The sequence below is a fragment of the Salvelinus sp. IW2-2015 genome, linkage group LG13 (genome assembly GCF_002910315.2).
Source record: "Salvelinus sp. IW2-2015 linkage group LG13, ASM291031v2, whole genome shotgun sequence".
Lineage (NCBI taxonomy): Eukaryota > Metazoa > Chordata > Actinopteri > Salmoniformes > Salmonidae > Salvelinus > Salvelinus sp. IW2-2015.
The window spans coordinates 48,095,885-48,120,389 of NC_036853.1; the positions used below are offsets into that span (position 1 = coordinate 48,095,885).

Consider the following 24,505-nt stretch of genomic DNA (forward strand, 5'->3'; position numbering starts at 1 on the left):
TTTATTTATTTTTTCATGAGCATGGCCTTATTTCTATTACAGCATATTGGATGACTTTCATTCATATTCCATTCACCCAGTTCAATGTAACATTGATAGGTTTAGGCTACTACGTGATACTCAAATTTTCCCTATACCAATTATGAGGTTGCTACCACCTAGCCTATGAATGAAAYTTTACAAAGTAGGTGCACACAGGTCGACAGAAATATTTGAGGTGACAAGACAGTTACACATGGACAAACAGTGACACATTCAATACCGCCTTGCACACTCTTGCCTGCATCTAGCTGATCTAATGTGTAATCATTCGTCCAACAGTTGCAAATGAGTTTCCATTGGACAAATTCAGGTATGTTTGTCCCCGTTTAGTTCCATTTGCTTACGTTTAAGAAACGTTTTTCAACAGWATGGGCATAAACACAGTTCACTTTCATAGCGGCCACGTTGTATTCCATTACAAAACAGTGTTTTAATCAATGATTTGGTGGTGTAAATATATTTAGCAGTCTTATCTTATCTAATGTTTCACTATAAAAAAAAAAAAATGAAATTCAAGTCCTCCCCTTCCTCCTCTGAGGAACCTCCACTGGTGTGATGAGATCAGATGTGATGTATACTATTCTCAATGAAAGTCTTAGAATGAAAAGTCACATTTTGTGTTTATTAAACATAAACAAGTGTTAAATACACCAACATACACCTGTCTCAACTACAAATCTGTATGATAAACTACATTCATTTTCTCATTAAGTGTCTTTGGAAAGAAATTAAGTAGTTGAATGGCATTTGTGAACATCATATAGCCTACGCAGTACAAACACAATATGTAACAGACTTTCTAGGCTTATAAATGCCTTAAATATCACACAATGTCTGGATGCAATATTCTACCTAGGAATATTCAACACTGTTACTCTCATTATTRCAAATGCATCTGCTGACAAAAATGACAATTCATGTTTGTCTTTAATTCAGGGTTTGAGTGGTATGGTTACTTTCTATGTTATAGAGTGCAATGGTTTTCTATTGGTGTATCCTGAGGTAGCTCCTCTCTGAGAATCTCTTCCCACAGTGTGTACAGGCAAACAGCCTCTCCCGTGTGGACCTTCAGGTGCATCTTCAGCTGGTGCTGGCTGGAGAATCTCTTCTCACAATAGGGTCAGCTGGAGGATTTCTCCCTTGTGTGGACTCTCTGGTGCCTCTTCAGGTTGCCAGCATGGGCAAAGTGCATGTGACACTGTGTACAGCTGAAGGGTTCCTCCCCATTGTGGACACCCCTATGCCTGATAAGGTTACTCAGGAAGGAGAAGCTCTTGTAACATAGCTTACACTTGAAGGGCCTCTCCTTGGTGTGAACGGTCTGGTGTTGCTTCACATAGTTTGCCTCAGAGAAGCGCTTCCCACACGTGGGGCAGGCATACGGTTTGTCGGCGTCCGTCCTAATGCGTCGCTTCCCACGTTGTGACCCAGAGGTAGAAGCAGGAGCCAACACCCTCAGGTCATTAGTCTTTGAGCTCCCTCCTTGACCTCTAACCATTGTTTGGGTGTTGTTGAGATTGGGTGCCGTGTTATAGGCTAGGTACCTCTTYRGGTGAACACCCATCCTGACCCTGTCTGTATTGGTGGGGTAACCATGAGGTAACTGAGGATGGCTAGACCCAGGCCTTCTATGAACCCAGTCATTAGGCATTAGATGAGATCCTGAAGGAGAAGACAGACTTCCTGTTAGACTACCACCAAGGGGTTCACCCACCACTGTTTGTGAAGGCTGAAGCCCAGGGTGACCTTCTCTGTTCATCATGGACACTGTGGTATTTGTATCATAGGAACATGAAGGTCTATCTCTATCAGCCCCAGGCCCTGCTTCATCCCTGCACTGAGACTGTGAAGAGAAGGGTCTGGGCTGCAGACTGGATCCCTGACTGGAGCCTCTGTCTCTCTGATGACCACCAGGATTGAGGTTATTCAATCCACCTGTCCACTGGTTGTGTTCRGTGTGGTGGTGGAGTCTCTGTCCCTCACGGTTGGGTCCTGGTTCCAACTCGGGAAGGAAGAGTGATGGCTCCTGATCCAGGGTACTGATCCGGGGCCAGGGTTTGTGCCCAGCCACCTCAGAGGTCCAGTGTCTCCCGCCAGCAACACCGGATATCAGCAGGTCCTCGTGGACTGCAGACTGTAAACACAAATTGTACAGAAAAGCATAGCAGTTTATATAAGAAACTCTGCTGTACACACAGAAACATGACATTATAAAATGTTAACCACAGTCAAGTCCATCTCTAACACTGTGATTGAAGTACCTAACAATATGGAGCCATTGGGGTTTATTATAAAACAATTCCGCATGTGTTGACTCAAGAATTAAGTATACTGTTCTGGTTAGACTGAGTTAAGGGAAACTCAGTCTCTGCAATGATACAAAAATAACCAAGTTAGTCAGCACAGAGTCAATTTTGTATTTAATTTCACAAAATGATCATACACTAAGACAACTTGAAGTATAGTACTTTTATTGCACAAAACGATACGTGACAAATATAATAACTTTTCTCACTATGGTAACACTTGACCTTTTCTGTAAATCTGGTACCCTCGCTTTAAATTGATTTTTTTTTGAATACATTGGAAAAGGTTCAACATTACATAACACACAACTTCACGTGAAGTAAACATGAATTAAGGCACCATCATTATCTCACTATAAAACACCAGTATCAACCTAAAGGGGGAAAATGTGTCACTCTTCATCAGTGAAGCATTTGTACAGACACCATCACACCAACCATCACCATATCATCTACTCTGTCTCATCATACTCATTCTTTCTTCAGTTCACCTCATCCAGTTCCCTGCTACATCCAAAACAAACAGAATTAACTACAAACAAACTAGCTAGTACTACATAACATGTTACTATACTCTATACATGGGCCATGTGCATTTTCTGCTGGTGTATCCTAAGGTAGCTCCTCTCGGAGAACCTCTTCCCGCAGTGCATACAGGCAAACGGCCTCTCTCCCGTGTGGACCTTCAGGTGCATCTTCAGCTGGTGCTGGTGGGAGAACCTCTTCTCACACTGGGGGCAGCTGAAAGGTTTCTCCCCTGTGTGGACCCTCTGGTGTCTCTTCAGGTGGTGCTGATGGGAGAACCTCTTCTCACACAATTGGCAGCTGAATGGTTTCTCCCCAGTGTGCATCCTCTGGTGGATCTCCACCTGTTTGGGGAAACTGAAGGCTTTCCCACAGAATGAACACGGGAAGCGCTTCTCTTTGCCACAGGATCTACTGATAATGTCACTACTACTGTCATTTGTCAATGGGCTGGTGCTGCCATTTAGTGTTGAGGCACTGGCATTGTCTGAGGTCTGGTTTAACATAAGGAGAGTGTGAGGAYGACAAAGACCAGGGACTGTCTGTGTTGTCGCAGGGTCCATGTTCCAGTTGATAGATCCTATAGAAGGCAGGCTGAAGGCAGCACCTGTTAGGGGGTTAACCTGAGGCGCCATCAGTCTCTCTGAATCACAACTATAGGAGCAGGACGGAGCGTCGCTAGCCGAGTCTGTGTCTGTTCTCTCCCGCCTCATATYGACACCTCCCCGTCCCCGCAGACCAAATCTATGCCTCGCCCTGGTCACAGCCAGTCTGTTGTCATGGAGACTAAGATCGATTGTTGTTTTGTGTCCCACTATCTGTTTCTGGTTAACAGTGTTGTTCCCCAGCCCAGAGTTGAGGACGCTGTCCCATCCACTGACCTCCACTATGTCACCTCTGGTCCTGGCCTGCTCAGTGATGTTGTCCCCTGGGCGCTTGACTGCACTGGTCTGGGTCTGGGAATCCAAGATGGGAGCCCAGTCTCCTCTGTTAGCCTCCAGCCAACCACCTGCAGGAAGAGGTTACAAAATAGACTTTACATGGCAGAGAACTCTACATATGTCGTTTTTTTACCTGGTCAATCACCTGGTCAAGTTCATACATTATAATGTGTGGGTTTTATATGTAAACATAAGTTGTATTTATGAAAAAAAAAAAAAAGAATAGCCAGGTGCATCACTATTCCCATTGAAGATCTATTACTGTATGTAGGCTATATGTATTTCTCCCTTACCTTGCTCCCCCATCTTTAGTCCACTCAGCAGATCAATGCTCTCTGGTCCATCTTCTATTGTCTCCTCTTTGACCAGCAGCAGATCAGGCTTCCAATCCTCCATGTSTACTGACTGTAAGAGATACAGAGTGAGAGGATGTTGGATCAAGAAATCTGATATGAGCAKCCTGCTATGGAGCATTTTCTGATTGGGCAATGAGGGATTGCTGTGAGTACTATGCAAACAGGTCAATTTATTTGATACTATGCAAACGTGTTAGTTGATTTGATTACTTGACACTCTTTAACAGTTTGATAATTTAAAAGGCACGGTCCCACACCTAAGACAAAATTAATCAAGACCTCATTAGTTCATTTGATTACTTGACAGTTGTGATGGATTTATTTATTGTTTACCCAGTTTTCTCCAAAATTTCGTGGTATCCAATTGGTAATTACAGTCTTGACTCATTGCTGCAACTCCCGTATGGACACGGGAGAGGCGAAGGTCGAGAGCCGTGTGTCCTCCGAAACACAACCCAACCAAGCTGCACTGCTTCTTGACACAATGCCCACTTAACCCGGAAGCCAGCCGCACCAATGTGTCGGAGGAAACACCGTGCAGCGTGCACTGCGCCCGGCCCGCTACAGGAGTCGCTAGTGCACGATGGGACAAGGACATCCCTGTCGGCCAAACCCTCACCTAACCCGGATGACGCTGGGCCAATTGTGCGCCGCCCCATGGGTCTCCCGGTCGCGGCCGGCTGCGACAGAGCCTGGACTCGAACCCAGGATCTCTAGTGGTACAGCTAGCACTGCCATGCAGTGCCTTAGACCACTGCGCCACTCGGAAGAGATGTTTGTGCATTTCTAATAACCAATTTCTGTGTTCAAGCAAGTGACTGACTGAACAAATCCRCACTATCAGTATCTGCAATTTGGCAGTACACCCAGAACTTTGTTTTGAGAACGAAAGGATATCTCAGTTTCAAGGTCTCAGCTTGTACAGAAGAAGCCTCGTGAGGTATTCGTCTGTCACYTGCATGAACCAAATGTTAATGATMAATTAATTATGAATGATGAATAAGCTAAATCATGCAAATATAACTTGCCTGCGTAAATATTTAAGAGAACTAACGGGACTGCCCCAGTGGAGCTCACTTCAGACCGATACCTTATGCATCTAAGTTTGACTGACCTCTCAGCATGCTGGTAATAAACAATGATTCATTTAAGATTGACTTTGAGTGTCCCATGTGTAGAATTTCCATGACACTCTTTAATGGTTTGACAATTCAAAGGCATGGTGCCACACTTAAGACACAATTATTAAAACCTGGGCCTGTATCCACAAAGTCTCAGAGTAGGATTGCTGATCTAGGATCCTTCCATATAAATCTTATTCATTATGCTCTAAAAGACAAAACTGATCCTAGATCAACACGCATACGCTGAGTAGCTTTGTGGATATGCCGCTGACRTAAAACCATTCAGACAGTAGTTCAGTGGGCTCACCTCAGTGAGACTGTGTGTGGTGCTGTGCTGCTCAGCTGGTTCCTCTGTGGGTTCAGGAGGAGGTGTAGTCTGGTTGTCCTCCATGACCATGGTCTCCTCAGGGTTCCCCAGACCCTCCTCACACCCCTCCTCCTTGACCAGCAGCACCTCTGGACCCTCCTCCTCCTGGAAGAGACAAGTGATACAGATTACACAGACATACACTCCCTCAGGTACGTACACACAGATAATAAACACACTTTCAACATGGAGTGTTTACCCATCCCCACTACGGTTGAGTCCTATACTGTAGTCACAGAATGACTTCATTGTTMTTAAACCCATCATGGTGGACATAAATATGATGTGGGTAAAAATAAGTCAGCTATGATAAGTCAAAAGTCATCAGACAAACCTGACAAAACTATTCTGATGTGTACAGTAGGTGTTTGTTGGTGTGTGTGTATCACAGGAGGTTGGTGGCACCTTAATTGGGGAGAACGGGCTTGTGTTAATGACTGGAGCGGAAAAGGTGGAATGGTATCAAATACATCAAACACATGGTTTCCAGGTGTTTGATGTCACTCCATTTGCCATTCTCCTCTCAGCAGCCTCWTGTGGTGGGTATGTGTAGGTATATTTAGTAAGTGCAAAATGTATATTGGTTAAAACGTTGTGTTTATGCAGAATAGGGTGAGATCAGATGTGATGTATACTAAAGAGTCTGAATGACAGTCTTAGAATGAAAAGTCACATTTTGTGTTTATTAAACATAAACGAGTTCTAAATACACCATATGAAAATCACACATACACATGTCTCAGAAACAAATCTGTATTTACTCGATAAACTGCATTTCTTTTCTCATTAAAAGTGTCTTGGGAATTTTTTGGGTAGTTGAAAGGAAGTAATGGATTTAACATCAAATGTACAGTACAAACACAATATGAAACAGACTCATTAGGCTTATATATATATGCCTTATATATCACACAATGTCTGGATGCAATATTCTACCCAGGAATATTTAACACTGAAATCTGTTACTCACATTACTCCTTGTTTAGCCTCATGCTTCAACACTCTTAGTTATTGCGGAAATTGACCCACTACTGCTGTTTACTTTGTGCATCTAAGTCAGAGATCATCAACTAGATTCAGCTACGGGCCAATATCTTTCTTGCAGATGGTCAAGGGGCCGGAACATAATTATAATTTGTAGACTGAAAATTGACCGCAAGAAGACAAAACAGATATATTTGACAAAAATATGATAATTTCAAACCTTGCTTAAATTTGTATATGATCACATATATCTTTCTATTAGGCATGGGAATACTCAGGATTCCAAAATTAAAATCAATTGGAACTGATTTGCTGGTATTTTATGTCCAACAATAAAAACAAATACAAATGTATTAGTTTTAATTGCTCAGAAAACTCAACCGCGGGCCGCCAGTTGGTGAACCCGGATCTACGTCATCTCGCTGAGTCTACCTTTACGTAGTGTTGAATATTCAACACTGAAATCTGTTACTCTTGTTATTCCAAATGCATCTGTGGATCTTTTCTGCWGACAACAATGACAATTCATGTTCGTTTTTAATGCAGGAGGTGCTCAACACGTCAGAAGCTATAGAGTGGAATGGTTTTTCTTCTGGTGTATCTTGAGGTAGCTCCTCTCTGAGAACCTCTTCCCACATTGTGTACAGGCGAACGGCCTCTCTCCTGTGTGGACCTTCAGGTGCGTCTTCAGCAGGTGCTGACGGGAGAACCTCTTATCACACTGGGGGCAGCTGAAGGGTTTTTCCCCTGTGTGGACCTTCTGGTGCCTCTTCAGGCTGCCAGACTGGGCGAAGCGCATGTGACACTGGGGGCAGCTGTATGGTTTCTCTCCTGTGTGGACCCTCTGGTGGATCTCCACCTTCTGGGCGCAGCTGAAGCCTTTGTTACAGAACATGCAGAGGAACCGTTTCTCTTTACTATTGCCTGATGTTGCTCCCCTTCCCTGAGCCTGGGCTCTAGCCCMGTCGTCTGAGTTCAATAGCTGATTGAAAATGATACGCCCGTGTGAATCGGAAGGCCCCATCGACGTGGACACTAAGCTTTCCCTGTAATCTAAGAAATCTCTGCCTTGTGAGTGTCCATCGCCTAGGTGACTATCTGCATTCCATGTGGGAGGAGTGTCGCCRTCCACTTTCACAGTCACTTCATCTACAACTAGACCCTCCCCTTTCTTATCTAGGCACCCTTCAGAGTACACACTACTACTGTACCGATTCCAGTCTCCTCTAGACAGATCAGTCTGTGTCTCTAAACCCAAGGGCATGCTGCCAGGGTCCATCTCTGTAGTGTAAGAACAACATGGATCATCGCCGGCATTTAACACATCACCTGAATCTGGATTGGAATGAACCGTCCTCGGGTTACTGTAAAGTAAATATTCTGAGCTTGGAGCAGGAGGACACCCCAGTCCCCCAAGCCCCAGTCTCTCAGAGTCTGACCTGTGGTCAGATCCTGTGTGTAAAAGCCTTTGTGTTACTGTTAAAGTCTCTGTGTCGGTCTCTGACTTGAGGACGGTGTTCAGCGTTCCACTGACCTCCGTGATGCTGTGTCGGGTCCTGGGCTGCACTGGGGCGGGGTCCTCCGTGGCTACAGGGAGTGCTCCAGTCCCTCCAGTCTTGATGTCTCCGCTGTGCCGTGGGTCTTCCTCTTCTTCAGACCTATCCAGCTTGACCCCAGGACTTTCAGCCTCTGCAGACTGACACAAGAAGAGAGGAGGCTATTGGATAACAATGTCATAGGGAAGTCTCACAAGCTCCTCTATGGCAGATAAATTAGGATGTACATGTAAGCAAGTGAATAGCTGAATAGCCTTTCTGAAATAAACTGGCCACATGTGATGTACTGTAATTTTGATGTAATACTATTACACTAACCTCTATCATGATAACGTGCTGGGTTGAGGTTCCACTCCCCTCATCAACGGTGATTGGTTGTTCATCTCTCCATGTATTGTGTCCCGCTYGCTTCACAAAGCTCCTGTGGCCTCCAGTGAGATTTCCTTCACCTGAGAGAGTGATTGGGGGAAAAGAGMTGGTTAAATTAGGTACTGTCAATGCCTACCTCTATGTTGTAGACTATTCACAATTTTAACAAGATCTAGAATTGGAAAGGATGTAAGGTAACACTTCTCATAACTTATTGATATACTATTTATTGATTTATGTATTATGTTCCATGTATCACATTGTTTTCATTGAGTAAATAATAGGAAATGCAGTAAATCAAGAATCTGGTTAGAATATGATGGATAAGTAATCAGGGGAATTATTGCATACTGTCCAAAAACTGACCAAGACCAAATTCTGGGTAACACATCTGAACACATGTACAGAGGGGAATGGGGCTACTGTACTGAGCTATATGTGAACATCACAGGAGGTTGGTGGCAGCTTAATTGGGGAGGACGGGCTCGTGGTAATGGCTGGAGCAGAATTAGTAGAACGGTATCAATGTGTAGTAGTAGAACGGTATCATTTGCGCCGTTCCAGACATTATTATGAGCTATRCTCCCCTCAGCAGCCTCCACTGACGTACCTCTTGCGATTCCTCTGTATCGGTCGAGGATCTTGACACTACTGGGACGACTGGCGAGGACGCGCTCTCGCATTGTCCTCTCTGCGCGCTCCCGTGCGGTCTTCAATTCCAGTAACTGTAGTTTCCTCCGCAATGCCCTGTTTTCTTTCTGGCTTTGAGTTATTTCCAAACGAAACACTGCATAGTCGTCGTCTACGAGTTTACATATATCTGCCACGGCTGCATTCGCTAGCACCTCCATYATGGAGGCTATTTGAGTGTGAAAAACCATACAGTTAGCCATTGTTAGCTAACGTTAGCAGCTTGCGTTACCTAGATAACGTATATCGAACAAGTCCTTTTRCCAACGCGAATTAAAGACTACATGGGGTGAGTATGTAATGCTGTTKAGTTCAATTAGTCATATTTTGAGTTCCATGGTGTTAAAAAAGTATAATTAACGACAATAAAAACGCTAACGTGGAAATTGTTCCTGGTCACTGTTCACTTCCGTRTACTTCTTCTTCTATGACGTTTAACGGCGGTTGGCAACCAATTTGTTGCATTACCGCCACCTACTAGACTGCAGTACAACTCCCTTATACTTTGCTTGAAAAATAAAAATGTAAGAAATAAATACCCTACCATCTAACTTACTAATTTCAAAATTATATAAAATAAAATTAGCACCACCCTACTCCACTAATTAACTGTATTTATTCCTACCTCAAGCCATCATCCTGAAAGGATGGGACATCACCACTTAACACACCCTGTAACTCTTCTGTCAAGTCTCGCACACCAAAATACCTTTTTGCAGCTGCCACCACAACCTCAATTTTCGGCAACTTCCGTTCCATCCCTGCAGTACAGTTTATAACCATTGCTATAAATGCTAAAAATCCAATCTTACTGAAACTTATATCACTTTTTAGCCTATCCCTCTGTACTGGTACAGATCTATTACTCACACCACTCCTCTCAGGATCCCTCCCCCTTGACCCATCTTCCTCTACTTTCTTCACTGCCTCAGCATATGACAACTTCTGCACTACTCTAACCCTGGAAATCTCAACCTGCCTCTCTCACACGGGACATTTCTGATCCTATGTCCCATGMGCACCCCTACAATTAACACATACTTTCCCCAATGCTACACATTCCTTTGTCTCATGCCCTTCTGCACACTTCTCACACCTAGGAACCTCCCTCCTACACACTGCTGCCACATGCCCATAAGCTTGACACCTGTAGCATCATAATGTATTCGGCTCATACACTCATATAGGATAACTTATATATCCAAACTTCACTTTGTCATGCAAAGACTCAACTTCAAAACTKAAAAAAACAGACAATGACTCTTCTGTTTCCCCACTCTCGCCACCCTGTTTGTGTCGCATCAAACGACGAGCATCACAAACACCGGGAATCTTMCCCCTCAGCTGGTCAACTTTTATATTTACTGATACCCCAGTTATCACTCATTTCATTGGTGCCCTTTTCTTGAGAGTGAAACAATTCACTCTTGTTGCCCCCATTTGTTTTACTCCGAGCGCCTTCTCCTTCTGACCAACAGAAACACAAACAATTATCACTAGACCACTTCTGGTTACCCTCACCGATTCCACGTTTCCCAACTATTTTTTCAACCACCGTGAGACCAAAAATGGATCAGCCAAAAGGCAAGAGTCCACTTTTTCCTTAAACMTCACTCCTCCTGTCTTCAGCTCACTCTGCTTACACTTTCTACCATTCTTTAACAAACCATCTCCCTTTTTTCCAAAATGTTTATCCGACTCAAGCTCACCCTCTTCTTCCCTCTCTCTCTTAGACCTATCCCTCTCTTTTTCCCTCCATTCCTCGTCCGTTTTCCAAGTATACGTCTCCTTATGATAACACGGCACTATTCCTGACAACCATCTTGTTCTTGCTTTCTCTAGGGACTCCCTTTCCACCACCTCTAACCAACATCAGRGTGTCGTCAGCCAACCGCATACTCGACCAGGGGAAGATCACTTGATGGAATGGCACACTTCCGTTTACACTGAAGAGAAAGGATATGAATGGTGGTGTCATAGCTCAAAGGGTGTGGCTAAATGAAAAGTGTATGCGCGCTGTTTTTTTAAATACGGTACTGATTATTACGTTACACGTCAAGTCTCCAATTCAAGTATCTTTCAAGCTCGGAGCAGATTTGTTTATAAAGAACAGTGTGTTAGCAAGAACATAGTAGAATAGAATACAATATAATTATTTTATTTAATCTACATCACCTCAWTAAGGTAAATATTCAACTGTGCTTTATTTTTTTATTTAACCTTTATTTAACTAGGCATGTCAGTTAAGAACAAATTCTTATTTACTATGACGGCCTACCAAAAGGCAAAAGGCCTCCTGCGGGYACGGGGATTAAAAATAAAGATATAGGACAAAACATACATCACGACAAGAGGGGATAACACAACACTACATAAAGAGAGACCTAAGACAACAACATAGCAAGGCAGCAACACATGACAACACAGCATGGTAGCAACARAACATGACAACAACATGTTTGCAACAACATGGCAGCAGCACAAAACATGGTACAAACATTATTGGGCACAAACAACAACACAAAGGGCAAGAAGGTAGAGACAACAAGGGACAATCAGGGTTAGTTTGTCAGCTGGGGTGAAAGAGGAGCGATTACGATATAGGAAACCAAGTCTAGATTTAATTTTAGCCTGCAGCTTTGATATGTGCTGAGAGAAGGACAGTGTACCGTCCAGCCATACTCCCAAGTACTTGTATGAGCGCTAAACCCTCAGAGGTAGTAATCACACCTGTGGGGAGAGGGGCATTCTTCTTACCAAACCAAATMACCTTTGTTTTGGAGGTGTTCAGAACAAGGTTAAGGGCAGAGAAAGCTTGTTGGGCACTAAGAAAGCTTTGTTGTAGAGTGTTTAACACAAAATCTGGGGAGGGGCCAGCTGAGTATAAGACTGTATCATCTGCATATAAATGGATGAGAGCTTCCTACTGCCTGAGCTATGTTGTTGATGTAAATTGAGAAGAGCGTGGGGCCTAGGATTGAGCCTTGGGGTACTCKCTTGGTAACAGGCAGTGGCTGAGACAGCAGATGTTCTGACTTTATACACTGCACTCTTTGAGAGAGGTTGTTAGCAAACCAGGCCAAAGACCCCCTCAGAGACACCAACACTCCTTAGCCGGCCCACAAGAATGGAATGGTCTACCATATCAAAAGCTTTGGCCAAGTCAATAAAAATAGCAGCACATCATTGCTTAGAATCAAAGGCAATGGTGACATCATTTAGGACCTTTAAGGTTGCAGTGACACATCCATAACCTGAGTGGAAACCAGATTGCATACCAGAGAATACTATAGACATCAAGAAAGCCAGTCAGTTGATCATTGACAAGTTTTCCCAACACTTGATAAACAGGGCAAAATAGAAATTGGCCTATAACAGTTAGGATCAGCTTGATCTCCCCCTTTAAATAAAGGACGCACAGTGGCTGCCTTCCAAGCAATGGGAACCTCCCCAGAGAGGACAGACAGGTTAAAAAGGTCAGAGATAGGCTTGGCGATGATAGGGGCTGCAACATTAGAAAAGAAAGGGTCTACATCTGACCCAGATCTTTTTTGGGGGTCAAGTTTAAGGAGGTCCTTTAGCACCTCAGACTCAGTGACCGCCTGCGGGGAGAAACTTTGTAGTGAGACGGGATAAAGAGGGAGGAGCATCAAGGCTAGTCGCATTAGAAGTGGTGGGAGATGAGGATGMGCAAGGAGGCATGGCTGAGTCAAATAGGAATCCTGATGTAATGAAGTGGTGATTAAAGAGCTCAGCCATGCGCTCATTGGCAGTAACAACCACATCATCAACATCAAGGGACATAGGCAGCTGTGAGGAGGAGAGTTTCTTCTCCAGGTCTTTAACCGTTTTCCAGAACTTCTTGGGGTTAGACCCACAGAAAGAGAACTGCTCCTTAAAGTAACTTACTTCGGCCTTCCGGATAGTCTGAGTGCACTTATTTCTCATTTGCCTGATCGAGAGCCAGTCAGCCTGAGTATGCGTGTGCCGAGCCTTGAATTCTTGAGGTGGAGTAACTCTGCCAGATCACGGTCAAACCAGGGGCTGAACCTGTTTTTAATTCTCTTTTTTTATGGGGGAGTGTTTGTTAACAATACCACTGAAAATATCKAAAAAGAAGGTCCACGTGTCTTCMACAGAGGGGATCAAGCTGATTATAAACCAATTTACAGAGGCCAYMTCATGAAGGAAGGCTTGCTCATTAAAGTTTTTTAGCAAGCGTCTATGACAAATCAGGACAGGTCGTTTCACTGAACAGCCATTACAAACACAGGCTGTAAAACCGTGATCACTAAGGTCATTACAGAAAACACCAGACTGATACCTATCAGGATTATTTTTGAYGATAACATCAAGGAGAGTAGCCTTTTCTGGTTGTTTGGAGTCATTCCTCGTGGGATTGGTAATAATCTGAGAAAGATTTAGGGAGTCCCATTGCTTTAGGACTTGGTCAGGTGGTTTAAGCATGTCCCAGTTTAGGTCACCTAGCAGGAAAAATGCAGACTTAGTGTAAGGGGCCAGGAAAGAGCTTAGGCAGGTAGGGTGCAGGCCGGTGCTGATGTAGGACGATAGCACCCAGTAACAGTCAACAAAGAGCTATTTGAAAGTTGAATGTTTAAAACCATAAAATCAAATTGTTTGGTGACAGACTTGGTGGAGACAACCAAGCACTGAAGGTGTTCCTTGGTAAAGATTGCCACTCCACCACCTTCGGAAGATCTGTCTTACTGAAAAAGTTTATAAACAGAAAGGTTYACATCAGTGTTCAAAACACTCTTTCTTAACCACAATGACCAACATATCTGGATTTGAGCTGTAAACCAACACTTTCAATTGATCAATTTTAAGTAATAAGCTTCTTATGTTAACGTGCTGAAAACCCAGGCTTTTACAAGAGCAGAAATCAGTGAAGCAGATATCAGAGCACAAGTCAGAATTGGGGCTAGCAACAGTAGATAGGCCAGGGTGTACATGCACATTTCCAGATATCATCAACAGTAATACAATCAGGGCACAGCAGAGGACAGAGATAGCTCTGCAGTGTTGATTTTTTAATGACATTTGATGCACATTCATCTAGCCTAGGTTTATCTAGCCTAGGTTAACTGTCTCTATAAAAAGTATTTACAAGCCTGTTTCAAATTCAAGTTAACAAAGGGTTAATGATGGGTATGTTTGTGTGGGTTGTAAATTGAATTTGTTCTGACATTTCTTGAATTCTTGTTGCTCTTCCAGTTTTAAAATGTTTATTACATTTACAGATATTACATCTGTTTGACATTTTACCGCATTGTCAGGAGCTAGTAATATAAGCGTGACCAATAAACTTTGATTTTATGTTTATTACCCTCCTAAACAAAAGTAAACAGGTCGTACACTCTGACCCAGTTTGTAGAGACTAGTCAGTCTGGAATATCAAGTACAGGTGGACTTTAGTTCATGTTTTAATATTTCGTCTCAATCATCACARGACCTGAAGGCAGTTTATGGGCCATTTACTGCAAACAGCTTGAGGTCAAGGACTGTAMACTAAACACAGTGACATGGTGATGTACACTGCCTTACTTATTTATTTGGACAGTGAAGCTTTTGATTTGGTTCTATAGCCTATTCCAGCATTTTGGATTTTGGCTGGCTGGCTGGAGGCTGGCTGGTTGGAGGCTGGCTGGCTGGCTGTTTCCTATGAGGCTGCAGGCAGATTATGTTGTGCCCAATAGAAATTAATGGTAAATAATGTATTGTGTCATTTTGAAGTCACTTTTATTGTAAATAAGAATAGAATATGTCTCTGAACACTGCTACATTAATATAAATGCRTCCATGATTATGGATAATTATGAATGAGTTGTGAATAATGATGAGGGAGAAAGCTACAGAGGCACAAAGAGAAGTTGCTGTAGACCACCGAGTACTAACAGAAAGTATCTAGATAATGTGTGAATAGCTCAATGCTGTATGTAATATTAACAGAGAGGTATGTTTTCTGAGTGACCTAAATATTGACTGGTTTTCATCAAGCTGTCCACTCACAAAAAATCTRCAAACTGTAACCAGTGCTTGCAATCTGGTTCAGGTAATTTTTCAACCTACATACAAACAGCACAGGAAATAAATCATCCACGTGTATTGATCACATTTTTATTAATGCTGCAGAAATCTGCTCTGAAGAACTATCCAACCCATCAGATATAGTGATCATAATATAGTGGCCATATCTAGAGAAACCAATGTTCCAAAGTTAAAATTGTGTATGAGAGATCATACAAGAGGTTGTGTAGGGAGTCCTATTTTSAAGATGTAAAGAATATTTGCTGGTCTGTTGTCTGTAATGAGGAGAAACCAGATGCCTCACTTGACACATTTATGAAATTGCTTTTTCCAGTTACTAATAAGCACGCACCCATTAAGAAACTGACTGTAAAAATGTCTAATAATTTTGCTTGTAAGCAGGAATCAAGAGGATAGAGTTGTGGTCGGATTTACCAAATGGAGGGCGAGGGAGAGCTTTGTACGCGTCTCTGTGTGTGGAGTACAGGTGATCTATAATTTRTTTCCCTCTGGTTGCACATTTAACATGTTGATAGAGATTTGGTAGAACTGATTTAAGTTTCCCTGCATTAAAGTCTCCGGCCACTAGGAGCGCCGCCTCTGGGTGAGTGGTTTCCTGTTTGCTTATTTCCTTATACAGCTGACTGAGTGCGGTCTTAGTGCCCGAAGGTTAGCTCGAGTGCTTGACTGCGGTTGTGAGGTCAGAACGCTTGGATCAACCATACTCCTCCGCCAGAGCGTCCAGTATGCGCTCTGAATGCTCCGCGAGCGAAACTCTCTTGAATTTACAAACAGACCATCCGACAACGCTCTGAATTTATGAACGCCCAGAGCGTACTCCAGATTACAAACACACCGTAAGAAAGTTTGACGCACAAATAGCAGTGTGTTTGTGTGTGARGCTTAAGAGGTAGCTCTTCATTTTCAAGCTGTTGGCTACGTCCCTTTTCAACACACTAACACAATTCATGTAAATCTACATTTAAAAGGGGGGGGGACTCATTTGAGATTTGAAGCCTTGCCACAATCGGCGTCAGTTACGCAGACTAGGCAATTTACACAGAGAGCAATATGACTGTGAAGGATGGTTTTGTTCTCTTTTTAACAAAAATATATGCCTTATAGAAATAGGACATGTTAATCACAAAACATAGCGTGACTGCAGAAAAGCTGTTGTTAATCTAGGGTGTCGACTGTGCAAACCACAAGGTTGAGACAAGATGGAAAAATGCTGAATAACAAGAAAACAGGAACTGAGGAATATGTAGGAAAAATGCTGAATAACAAGAAAACAGGAACTGAGGAATGTGTAGAAACCGACAACTCAGCTCAATCTTCACAAACACCATTCCGGACATCTGAATCCTGAGTGCTGTGAGGCTGGGAACCAACCGTGGCTAGCAAGTTTAAACCACGCTAAGCCTCTACTGTGACAGGCCAACTCTAAAGTTGGAACTACCTCTGTCACAGTATAAAAAAGATGTCTGTACTATTTCAGTCAGTTCTCTGCTTTACCCTGCGTGGTGATACAGTGAACCCGTATATACAAAAATTGCATTTACCATTTATCACTTGTGTTAAATAAATATAATTAAAGTATATTCGGTGACTCTGAATCACATTTTTATCCTGATACCAGATTCGATTGACGCAACCTTTTACAGTCAGTCAAATACACGTGATAGTTGCTTTGATGATCAGAACATGCAGTTGGACTGCTGACCAGCCCAGACACGTCACGTGCGCAAGCGTGCAAAATAAATGTAGAAATCCATGTTATTCAATTATTGCACCCACACTGCTCACACGCAACAACGAGTGTCTGCGATAAGAGGGCTAAAATAGAAGTCCTTTCTATTTCTGATGCAGATCGCGCTGCAAGTCCTGCCTCTCCCATCTCCTCATTGGTTTATAGAAGCAGGTACCCACGTGCCATCTTCTCATTGGTTATACCCACGTGGGTGATTGAAAGACGAACTGTTTTGCCGGTTGTCGTCGTAATACTATGAAAGTGTAGATGGATCACCATATAAATTCAAAGATGAAAAAGCCTGGAAGGAGGAGAGATGACTAGAAACGATTCGGTTGGCCGTTTTATTTATGGATTAATTGTTGGAGTAGATGGCCTTGTGCATTTCAGGTAAAATAACAACTCAATGTTTATATCCCAGGACAGATGAGCTAGCAACAGCAAGCTAGCTAAATAGGACAAATTAGCCATCAAGTGCAAGCTAACGAGCTAAATTGCCATACATGTTTAATGCTTTTCGACCTGTCCCCAAATTAATGTCATTGTTTCAGAGTTTGTTTTGATATGTTTTTTTGATATGTTTTATTTACATTTTATTGGCGATAAGGTGATAAGTTGGACAGATCGAGTGAAAAAAGCTATTTTCCCACACGACATCTGTCCTTCTCACTACCACGCATTAGTTTTGCTTCCCCACCCGCCATTTTTAAAAAGACCCGACGGGGCTCATTGCCTGCTTGAATTATGCAGAAACGGGCAGTGTTTAGGTCATGTAATCGATTTTGTTGGAAAGGGGAGAAATTGTGCTTTACAATGGTATTGACATTACAGTTGATCTGGAAGTATTACGTTTTTGGGGRGCTAAAATAAGGGCAATTGTACGGACCAAGGCGATGTACGAGTTTACATTAGGAGGACAAAATAAATGTATGCACGATAGCGCACGCGCGCAGCCGGTTTGGGTTCCGTGTTAAGGACACGTCCAACTATGTCGACGATTTTAATTGGCTGATGCAGAACTTGTTCCAGGATATAATCTGATGAGACCAGCTACAATTTAGGGTTTTGTCACCTGCAAGTAAATTAAACATTTTAATTGGCTSATACACATTTTGAGCAGCAGAACATTTTGACATTTAAATTGTTGCTTYTGTTTTCCACTAAGTTTGAGTTCTATACTGTATTTACAGAATTATAATTTTTTTAAACCCATCATGGTTCATATGATGTGGGTAAAAATAAGTCTGCTATGGAAAGTCAGACAAACCCGACTAAACGATGTTGACGTGTACACTACAGTAGGTGTTGGGGTATATTATGTAAGTGTATATTGGTTATAATATTGTGTGTATGCAGAATAGGGCGAGATAAGATGTTATGTACACTAAAGAYAGAGTCTAAATGAATGTCTTAGAATGAAAAGTCCCATTTTGTGTTTATTGAACATAAAACAAGTTATAAATACACCARATGAAAACCACACATAACATCTCAACTAACAATCTGCATGAACTTGATAAATTCCATTCCATTCATTTTCTCATGAAATGTGTCTTGGTAAAAATATTAAGTAGTTGAATGCAAGTAATTAAATAGGCACATTAATACATTAAATATGTWTCAGACTTTGTAGGCTTATATAATCACACAATGTCTGGATGCAATATTCTACCCAGGAATATTCAACACCGATATCGGCTCCTCTTGTTATTCCAAACGCATCTACGGATCTATTCTGTTGACAAATATGAAAATGAATCTTTGTCTTTAATGCAGGGTTTGATCTAAGCTGTCGAGTGGAATGGTTACTTTTTATGTTATAGAGTGGAATGGTTTTTCTGCTGGTGTATCCTGAGGTAGCTCCTCTCTGAAAACGTCTTCCCACAGTGCGTACAGGAGAACGGCCTCTCTCCCGTGTGGACCTTCAGGTGCATCTTCAGATGGTCCTGGCGGGAGAACCTCTTCTCACACTGGGGACAGCTGTAGGGTTTCTCACCTGTGTGGACCCTCTGGTGCCTCTTCAGGTCACGAGCCTGGGCGAAGCGCATGTGACACTGGGTACAGCTGAAGGGTTTCACCCCTGTGTGGACCCTCTGGTGGACKTCCACCTTCTGGGGGCAGCTGAAGCCTTTGTTACAGAACATGCAGAGGAACCGTTTCTCTTTACTATTGCCGGATGTGGATCCCCCTCCCCGAGCCTGGGCTTTAGCCCTGTCGTTTGAGTTCAAAATCTGATCGAAAATGACATGGCTGTGTAAATCGGAAGGCTCCATCYACGTGGACACTGGGTCACAATCCCTGAACACGTGTATAGGAGAGTGGGTCACAATGTTTGTATTTGTCTCTAAGCTTTCCCTGTAATCTAAGAAATCTCTGCCCTGTGAGTGTCCGTCTCCTAGATGACTATCTGCATTCCATGTGGGAGAAGCGTCACACTCCACTTTCACAGTTACCTCATCTACAATTATATTCTCCCCTTTCTRATCTAGGCACCCTTCAGAGTATACACTACTACTGTACTGGTTCCAGTCCCCTCTAGACAAATCAGTKTGTGTCTCTAAACCCAAGGATATGTTGCCAGGGTCCATCTCTGTAGTGTAAGAACAAGACGGATCATCACCACCAGTGTCTAACGTGTCACCATCACCATCTCCACGGGAATGAACCGTTCTTTGGCTCTGGTGAAATACCAGTAAGTACTCTGAACTGGGAGCAGGAGGACTGCCCAGTCTCTCTGGGTCTGATCGGTGGTCAGATCCTGTGTGTAAGAGCCTTCGTGTTAAAGTCTCGGTGTCTGTCTTTGACTTGAGGACTGCGTTCGGRGTTCCACTGACCTCAGTGATGCTGCTTCGGGTCCTGGGCTGCACTGGGGCGGTGATGGGGTCCTCTGTGGCTACAGAGGGTGCTCCAGTCTGGATGTCTCTGCTGTGCTGTGGGTCTTCATCTCCTTCAGACCTCGCCATCTTGACCCCAGGACCTGCAGCTTCTGCARCTGCAGACTGACACAAAAAGAGAGGAGGTTATTACCGGTACATGAGTAGAATTGGATAACAATGTCATAGGGAAGTTTCACAAGCTCTCCTATGGCAGATGTACATGTAAGCAAGTGAATAGCTGAGGGGAGCCTTTCTGAAATAAACGGGCCACATTTGATTTACAAAGTAACWWATTTTTATGCAARARTATTACACTAACCTCTATCATGATAACATGCTGGGTTGAGGTTCCACTCCCCTCATCAACAGTAATTGATTGGTCATCTCTCCATGTATTGTTCTTCATTGACTTCACAAAGCTCCTGTGGCCTTCAGTGAGATGTCCTTCACCTGAGAAAGTSATTGGGGGAAAAAGAGGTTATGTTGGCTACTGTCTGCTCAACGGTATAGACCCTTTTCTGTCTTTGCAAACACTGCTGCATGAGGGCGAAYAGTGCAATTTGGTTGCAGAACACGGGGGAGTTCTCATTTTAAGGCTTGTATGAAAGTCAATATACAATATAACATTGTAAGTGTATGACAACCCACAAATATATGGCTCTGGTTACAATAGCCTCTTTTAGAATCTGAGAGTGAAATACTTACACACTCGTCTCTTTCATGTAGGCTCAGCATTCCTAAACAGTCCCATTTACAAGTCAGAATGTTGAACAAACATCATTTCAACTTACTTTACTTGTTGTCCATCGAGTTTGTCCCTATGTCGGAGGTAATCTGATACAAAATATCCACAGGGAAGCGTTATCAACCCTACCTTTAGTACGCTGGTATGTATATTGGTTTGTATTAAAGAAATGCAATTCGCACTTGACAAATTCTTGCACAATATGGCCGAGCATAACRGAACGGCAAACGCTTCATGCTGACTGCATCTCTTGACGTACATGTCAAGAGATTGAAAATACAAGCGACAGAACCTACCGGCGCRGCAAAGAGTCAGYTAAACAACCCTTTCCTGTGGATACCCTATCTCCACCTCCAAAAGGACCAACAGCGTGAACAACCGGTAAAGTGTAAATATAATTTTWGTCAACATTCTGGCTTGTAGAGACTACTGCATCTTTTCATGGTTACATTAAGACACCATGGAACCAGCGCGAGATATGGGTCGGTACAACAGTGCAGGGATGGGCTATGCCACTGTACTCCAGATTTGACCTTTATCCACACTGCTCTATCGAGAAGATTGAAATACTGTTCGTTTTCCCGGAAAAGTGCCCTTTTCATCCTCATGCTAGCTAGCAGTAGCCACAGCAGCCATTATGGAATTGCATGTCACATTGGCTGACACTGCCATTCCAAAATGGCTGTGATACACTACATGGCTCGTCGAACATCTCATTCCAAAAGCATTGCCATTAATATGGAGTTGGTCCCCCTTTGGTGCTATAACAGCCTCCACTCTTCRMGSAAGGCTTTCCACTCGATGTTGGAACATTGCTGCGGAGACTTGTTTCCATTCAGCCACAAGAGCATTAGCGAGGTTGGGCACTGAAGTTGGGCGAGTAGGCCTGGCTCGTAGTCAGTGTTCCAATTCATCCCAAAGGTGTTTGATGGGGTTGAGGTCAGGGCTTTGTGCAGGCCAGTCAAGTTCTTCCATACTGATTTCGACAAACCATTTCTGTATGGACCTTGAGTTGTGCACGAGGGCATTGTCATGCTGAAACAGTAAAGGGCCTTCCCCAAACTGTTGCCACAAAGTCAGAAGAACAGAATCATCTAGAATGTCATTGTATGCTGTAGCATTAAGATTTCCCGACACTGGAACTAAGGGGCCTAGCCCGAACCATGAAAAACAGCCCCAGACCATTATTCCTCCTCCACCAAACTTTACAGTTGGCACTCTGCATTCGGCAGGTAGCATTCTCCTGGCACCCGCCAAACCCATATTTGTCTGTTGGACTGCCAGATTGTGAAGTGTGATTCATCATTCCAGAGAACGGTTTCCACTTCTCCAGAGTCCAATCGGCAAGCTTTACACCACTCCAGCCGACGCTTGGCATTGCGCATGGTGATCTTAGGCTTGTGTGTGGCTGCTCGGCCATGGAAACCCATTTCATGAAGCTCCCGACAAACAGTTATTGTGCTGACAATGCTTCCAGAGGCAGTTTGGAACTGGGAAGTTAGTGTTGCTACTGAGGACAMATTTTTTMACGCGCTTCAGCKCTCACTGGTCCCATTCTGTGAGCTTGTGTGGCRGAAATAGCCGAATCTACTAATTTGAAGGGGTGTCCACATACTTTTTTTTGATGTGGCTACTGATTGGAGCCCCCCAAAAAATAAACAATAGTCTCTACAAGCCAGCGTGTTGAATAAAATGTTATTTACACTTACTAACCATGATTGGAGCCCCAGTGCTGCTCATTGTAAACAATGTTAACGGTAGGGTCGGTATCTTCTGGCAAGGTGACCTGCTTTTATTCTGCATCCAAAAGTCGTGCGCATTTGTTTATTATATGATAGTGAATATTTGCGCTAGATAGATCGTAATCAGGGAATTTGAATTATTGCATTCCATCCAGAAACTGACGAAGACCCAATTCTGTGTAACATCTGACAACATGTTCAGGGGGGAACGGGGCTATAAGGAATCAACTTTATGAACGGCGACAGCCTTCTGCAAAATATACCTCGTACGATTCCTCTGTATCGGTCAAGGATCTTGACACMACTGGGACGACTGGCGAGGACGCGCTCTGCGCGCTCCCGTGCCACCTTCAGTTCGAGTAGCTGTAGTTTCTTCCGCAATGCCCTGTTTTCTTTCTGGCTTTGAGACACTTCCAAACGGATCACTGCATAGTCGTTGTCTACGAGTTTACAGATCTCTGCCACGGCTGCATTCGCTAGCACCTCCATGATGGAGGCTATTTGAGTGTGAAAAACCATACAGTTAGCCATTGTTAACTAACGTGATCAGCTACCTAGTTAGCGTTACCTAGATAACATCGACTAATAATGTCCAGTCTCCAACGCAAATGAAACACTACCTGGGGTAAGTATGCAATGCTGTGATGTTATGCGTCATTTTTCTGTTRCAGTATGTCAATACACGTCTAAATAACAACAATAAAAACGRTAAAGTGGTTCTTGGTCAATGTTCACTTCCGTTTACACTGAAGAGAGAGGATCTTATTGGTGCACGTCATAACTCAAAGGGTGTGGCTAAGTGAAAACGGGTACTGCTTAAATTAAAAAGGTATGCGCCCTGTTCTTTTAATTACGTTATTGCTTATTACGTTACACATCCAGGGCTCTAATTACCATTATAAACTGGGTGGTTCGAGCCCTGAATGCGGATTGCCTGAAAGCCGTGGTATATCACGGGTGTGACAGAACATGTATTTTTACTGCTCTAATTACGTTGGTAACCAGTTTATAATAGCAATAAGGCACCTCAGGGTTTGTGGTATATGGCCAATATACCACGGCTAAGGGTTGTAGCCAGGATCTCCGCGTTGCGCTTAAGAACAACCCTTTGCCGTGGTATATCGGCTATATACCACACCCCCTCGTACCTTATTGCTTAAATATGGTCTGAATGCGGCCAGGGTACGAGGGGCGTTCCCTTTCGAAGCCCCTTCTTTCTTCTCATTGGCACCTCGCTGTCGTGTCTGCCCATATTTTCTTCTCATTCTCATTGGCGCTACAGCAGACATGCAGCGTTCACAAAGATACACACAGCAAGGCAGTGCTTAACGTGACCACGCCCCTGATTAGGGTACAMCTGTAGGATACCCCATTACTCCTATGATAAATTGCCTACTTTACTCATATCCCGACAACGGCTGTATTATTTTTTTAATCATTTATTAGCAATAAACATTTTTGATATGCTTGGTTGGTCATTTTTAACATAATGTTGTCATCTTAATCAACAAACTATACTGAACAAATATATAAACGCAACATGCAACAATTTCAATGATTTTGCTGTTACAGTTCACCAGTTCAAATGACGTTGGAGGTGGCTTATGGTAGAGAAATTAACATTGAATTCTKTGGCAACAGCTCTGGTGGACATTCTTGCAGTCATCATGAATTGCACACTCTCTCAACTTGAGACATCTGTAGCATTGTGTTGTGTGACAAAACTGCACATTTTAGAGTGGCCTTTTATTGTCCCCAGCACACTTGTGTAATGATCATGCTGTTTAATCAGCTTYTTGATATGTCACACCTGTCAGGTGGATCGATCATCTTGACAAAGGCTAAAATGCTCAGGGATGTAAACCCATTTCTGCACAAAATGTGAAAAATAAGCTTTTTGTGTATATGGAGCATTTCTGGGATCTTTTATTTCAGCTCATGAAACATGSGACCGATACTTTACATGTTGTGTTTATATTTTTGTTTAGGTACATCATACCTAAAAACACTTCTAAATGTAAAAATGTTAGCTTAATTACGTCACAATTTTTTTAACCCACTTCGCCGTGGYCTTTAAACAGGGA

General features: G+C 43.1%; 3 protein-coding genes and 1 long non-coding RNA gene across 7 annotated transcripts in view; 1 reads left to right on the plus strand and 3 right to left on the minus strand.

Annotated features, from left to right (window-relative positions):
* Positions 1 to 643: 643 nt before the first annotated feature.
* On the minus strand, positions 644 to 9,463 carry LOC111971754 (uncharacterized). 2 transcript variants are annotated; one of them, XM_070446377.1, is made up of 7 exons: positions 9,181 to 9,463; positions 8,520 to 8,650; positions 8,180 to 8,341; positions 5,602 to 5,766; positions 4,108 to 4,219; positions 3,755 to 3,882; positions 644 to 2,176 (listed from the first exon to the last, which is right to left on the minus strand). In XM_070446377.1, the coding sequence occupies exons 1-7, from the start codon at positions 9,461 to 9,463 to the stop codon at positions 1,163 to 1,165; spliced, it is 1,995 nt and encodes a 664-aa protein (XP_070302478.1). In that variant the 3' UTR covers positions 644 to 1,162. The 2 variants fall into 2 exon arrangements, with proteins under 2 accessions (XP_070302478.1, XP_023854357.2); XM_023998589.2 differs by lacking the exon at positions 644 to 2,176 and having other exon boundaries at positions 2,497 to 3,882.
* LOC112081217 (uncharacterized) overlaps positions 2,497 to 24,505 on the minus strand; it is a 49,349-nt gene continuing 27,340 nt past the window's right edge. Inside the window, exon 5 of the mRNA XM_024147449.2 lies at positions 2,497 to 2,567. The gene's annotated coding sequence lies outside the window, so the exon portion shown is untranslated. The remainder of the gene's footprint in view (positions 2,568 to 24,505) is intronic.
* LOC139028607 (uncharacterized) lies at positions 9,462 to 16,909 on the plus strand. The gene is made up of 2 exons (XR_011480811.1): positions 9,462 to 9,549; positions 11,103 to 16,909. It is a non-coding gene; the product is annotated as an uncharacterized lncRNA (long non-coding RNA).
* On the minus strand, positions 18,463 to 23,255 carry LOC111971709 (uncharacterized). 3 transcript variants are annotated; one of them, XM_070446419.1, is made up of 4 exons: positions 23,042 to 23,196; positions 20,726 to 20,768; positions 20,254 to 20,384; positions 18,463 to 20,057 (listed from the first exon to the last, which is right to left on the minus strand). In XM_070446419.1, the coding sequence occupies exons 3-4, from the start codon at positions 20,338 to 20,340 to the stop codon at positions 18,876 to 18,878; spliced, it is 1,269 nt and encodes a 422-aa protein (XP_070302520.1). In that variant the 5' UTR covers positions 20,341 to 20,384; positions 20,726 to 20,768; positions 23,042 to 23,196; the 3' UTR covers positions 18,463 to 18,875. The 3 variants fall into 3 exon arrangements, with proteins under 3 accessions (XP_070302520.1, XP_070302519.1, XP_023854313.2); XM_070446418.1 differs by lacking the exon at positions 20,726 to 20,768 and having other exon boundaries at positions 22,685 to 23,255; XM_023998545.2 differs by lacking the exon at positions 20,726 to 20,768.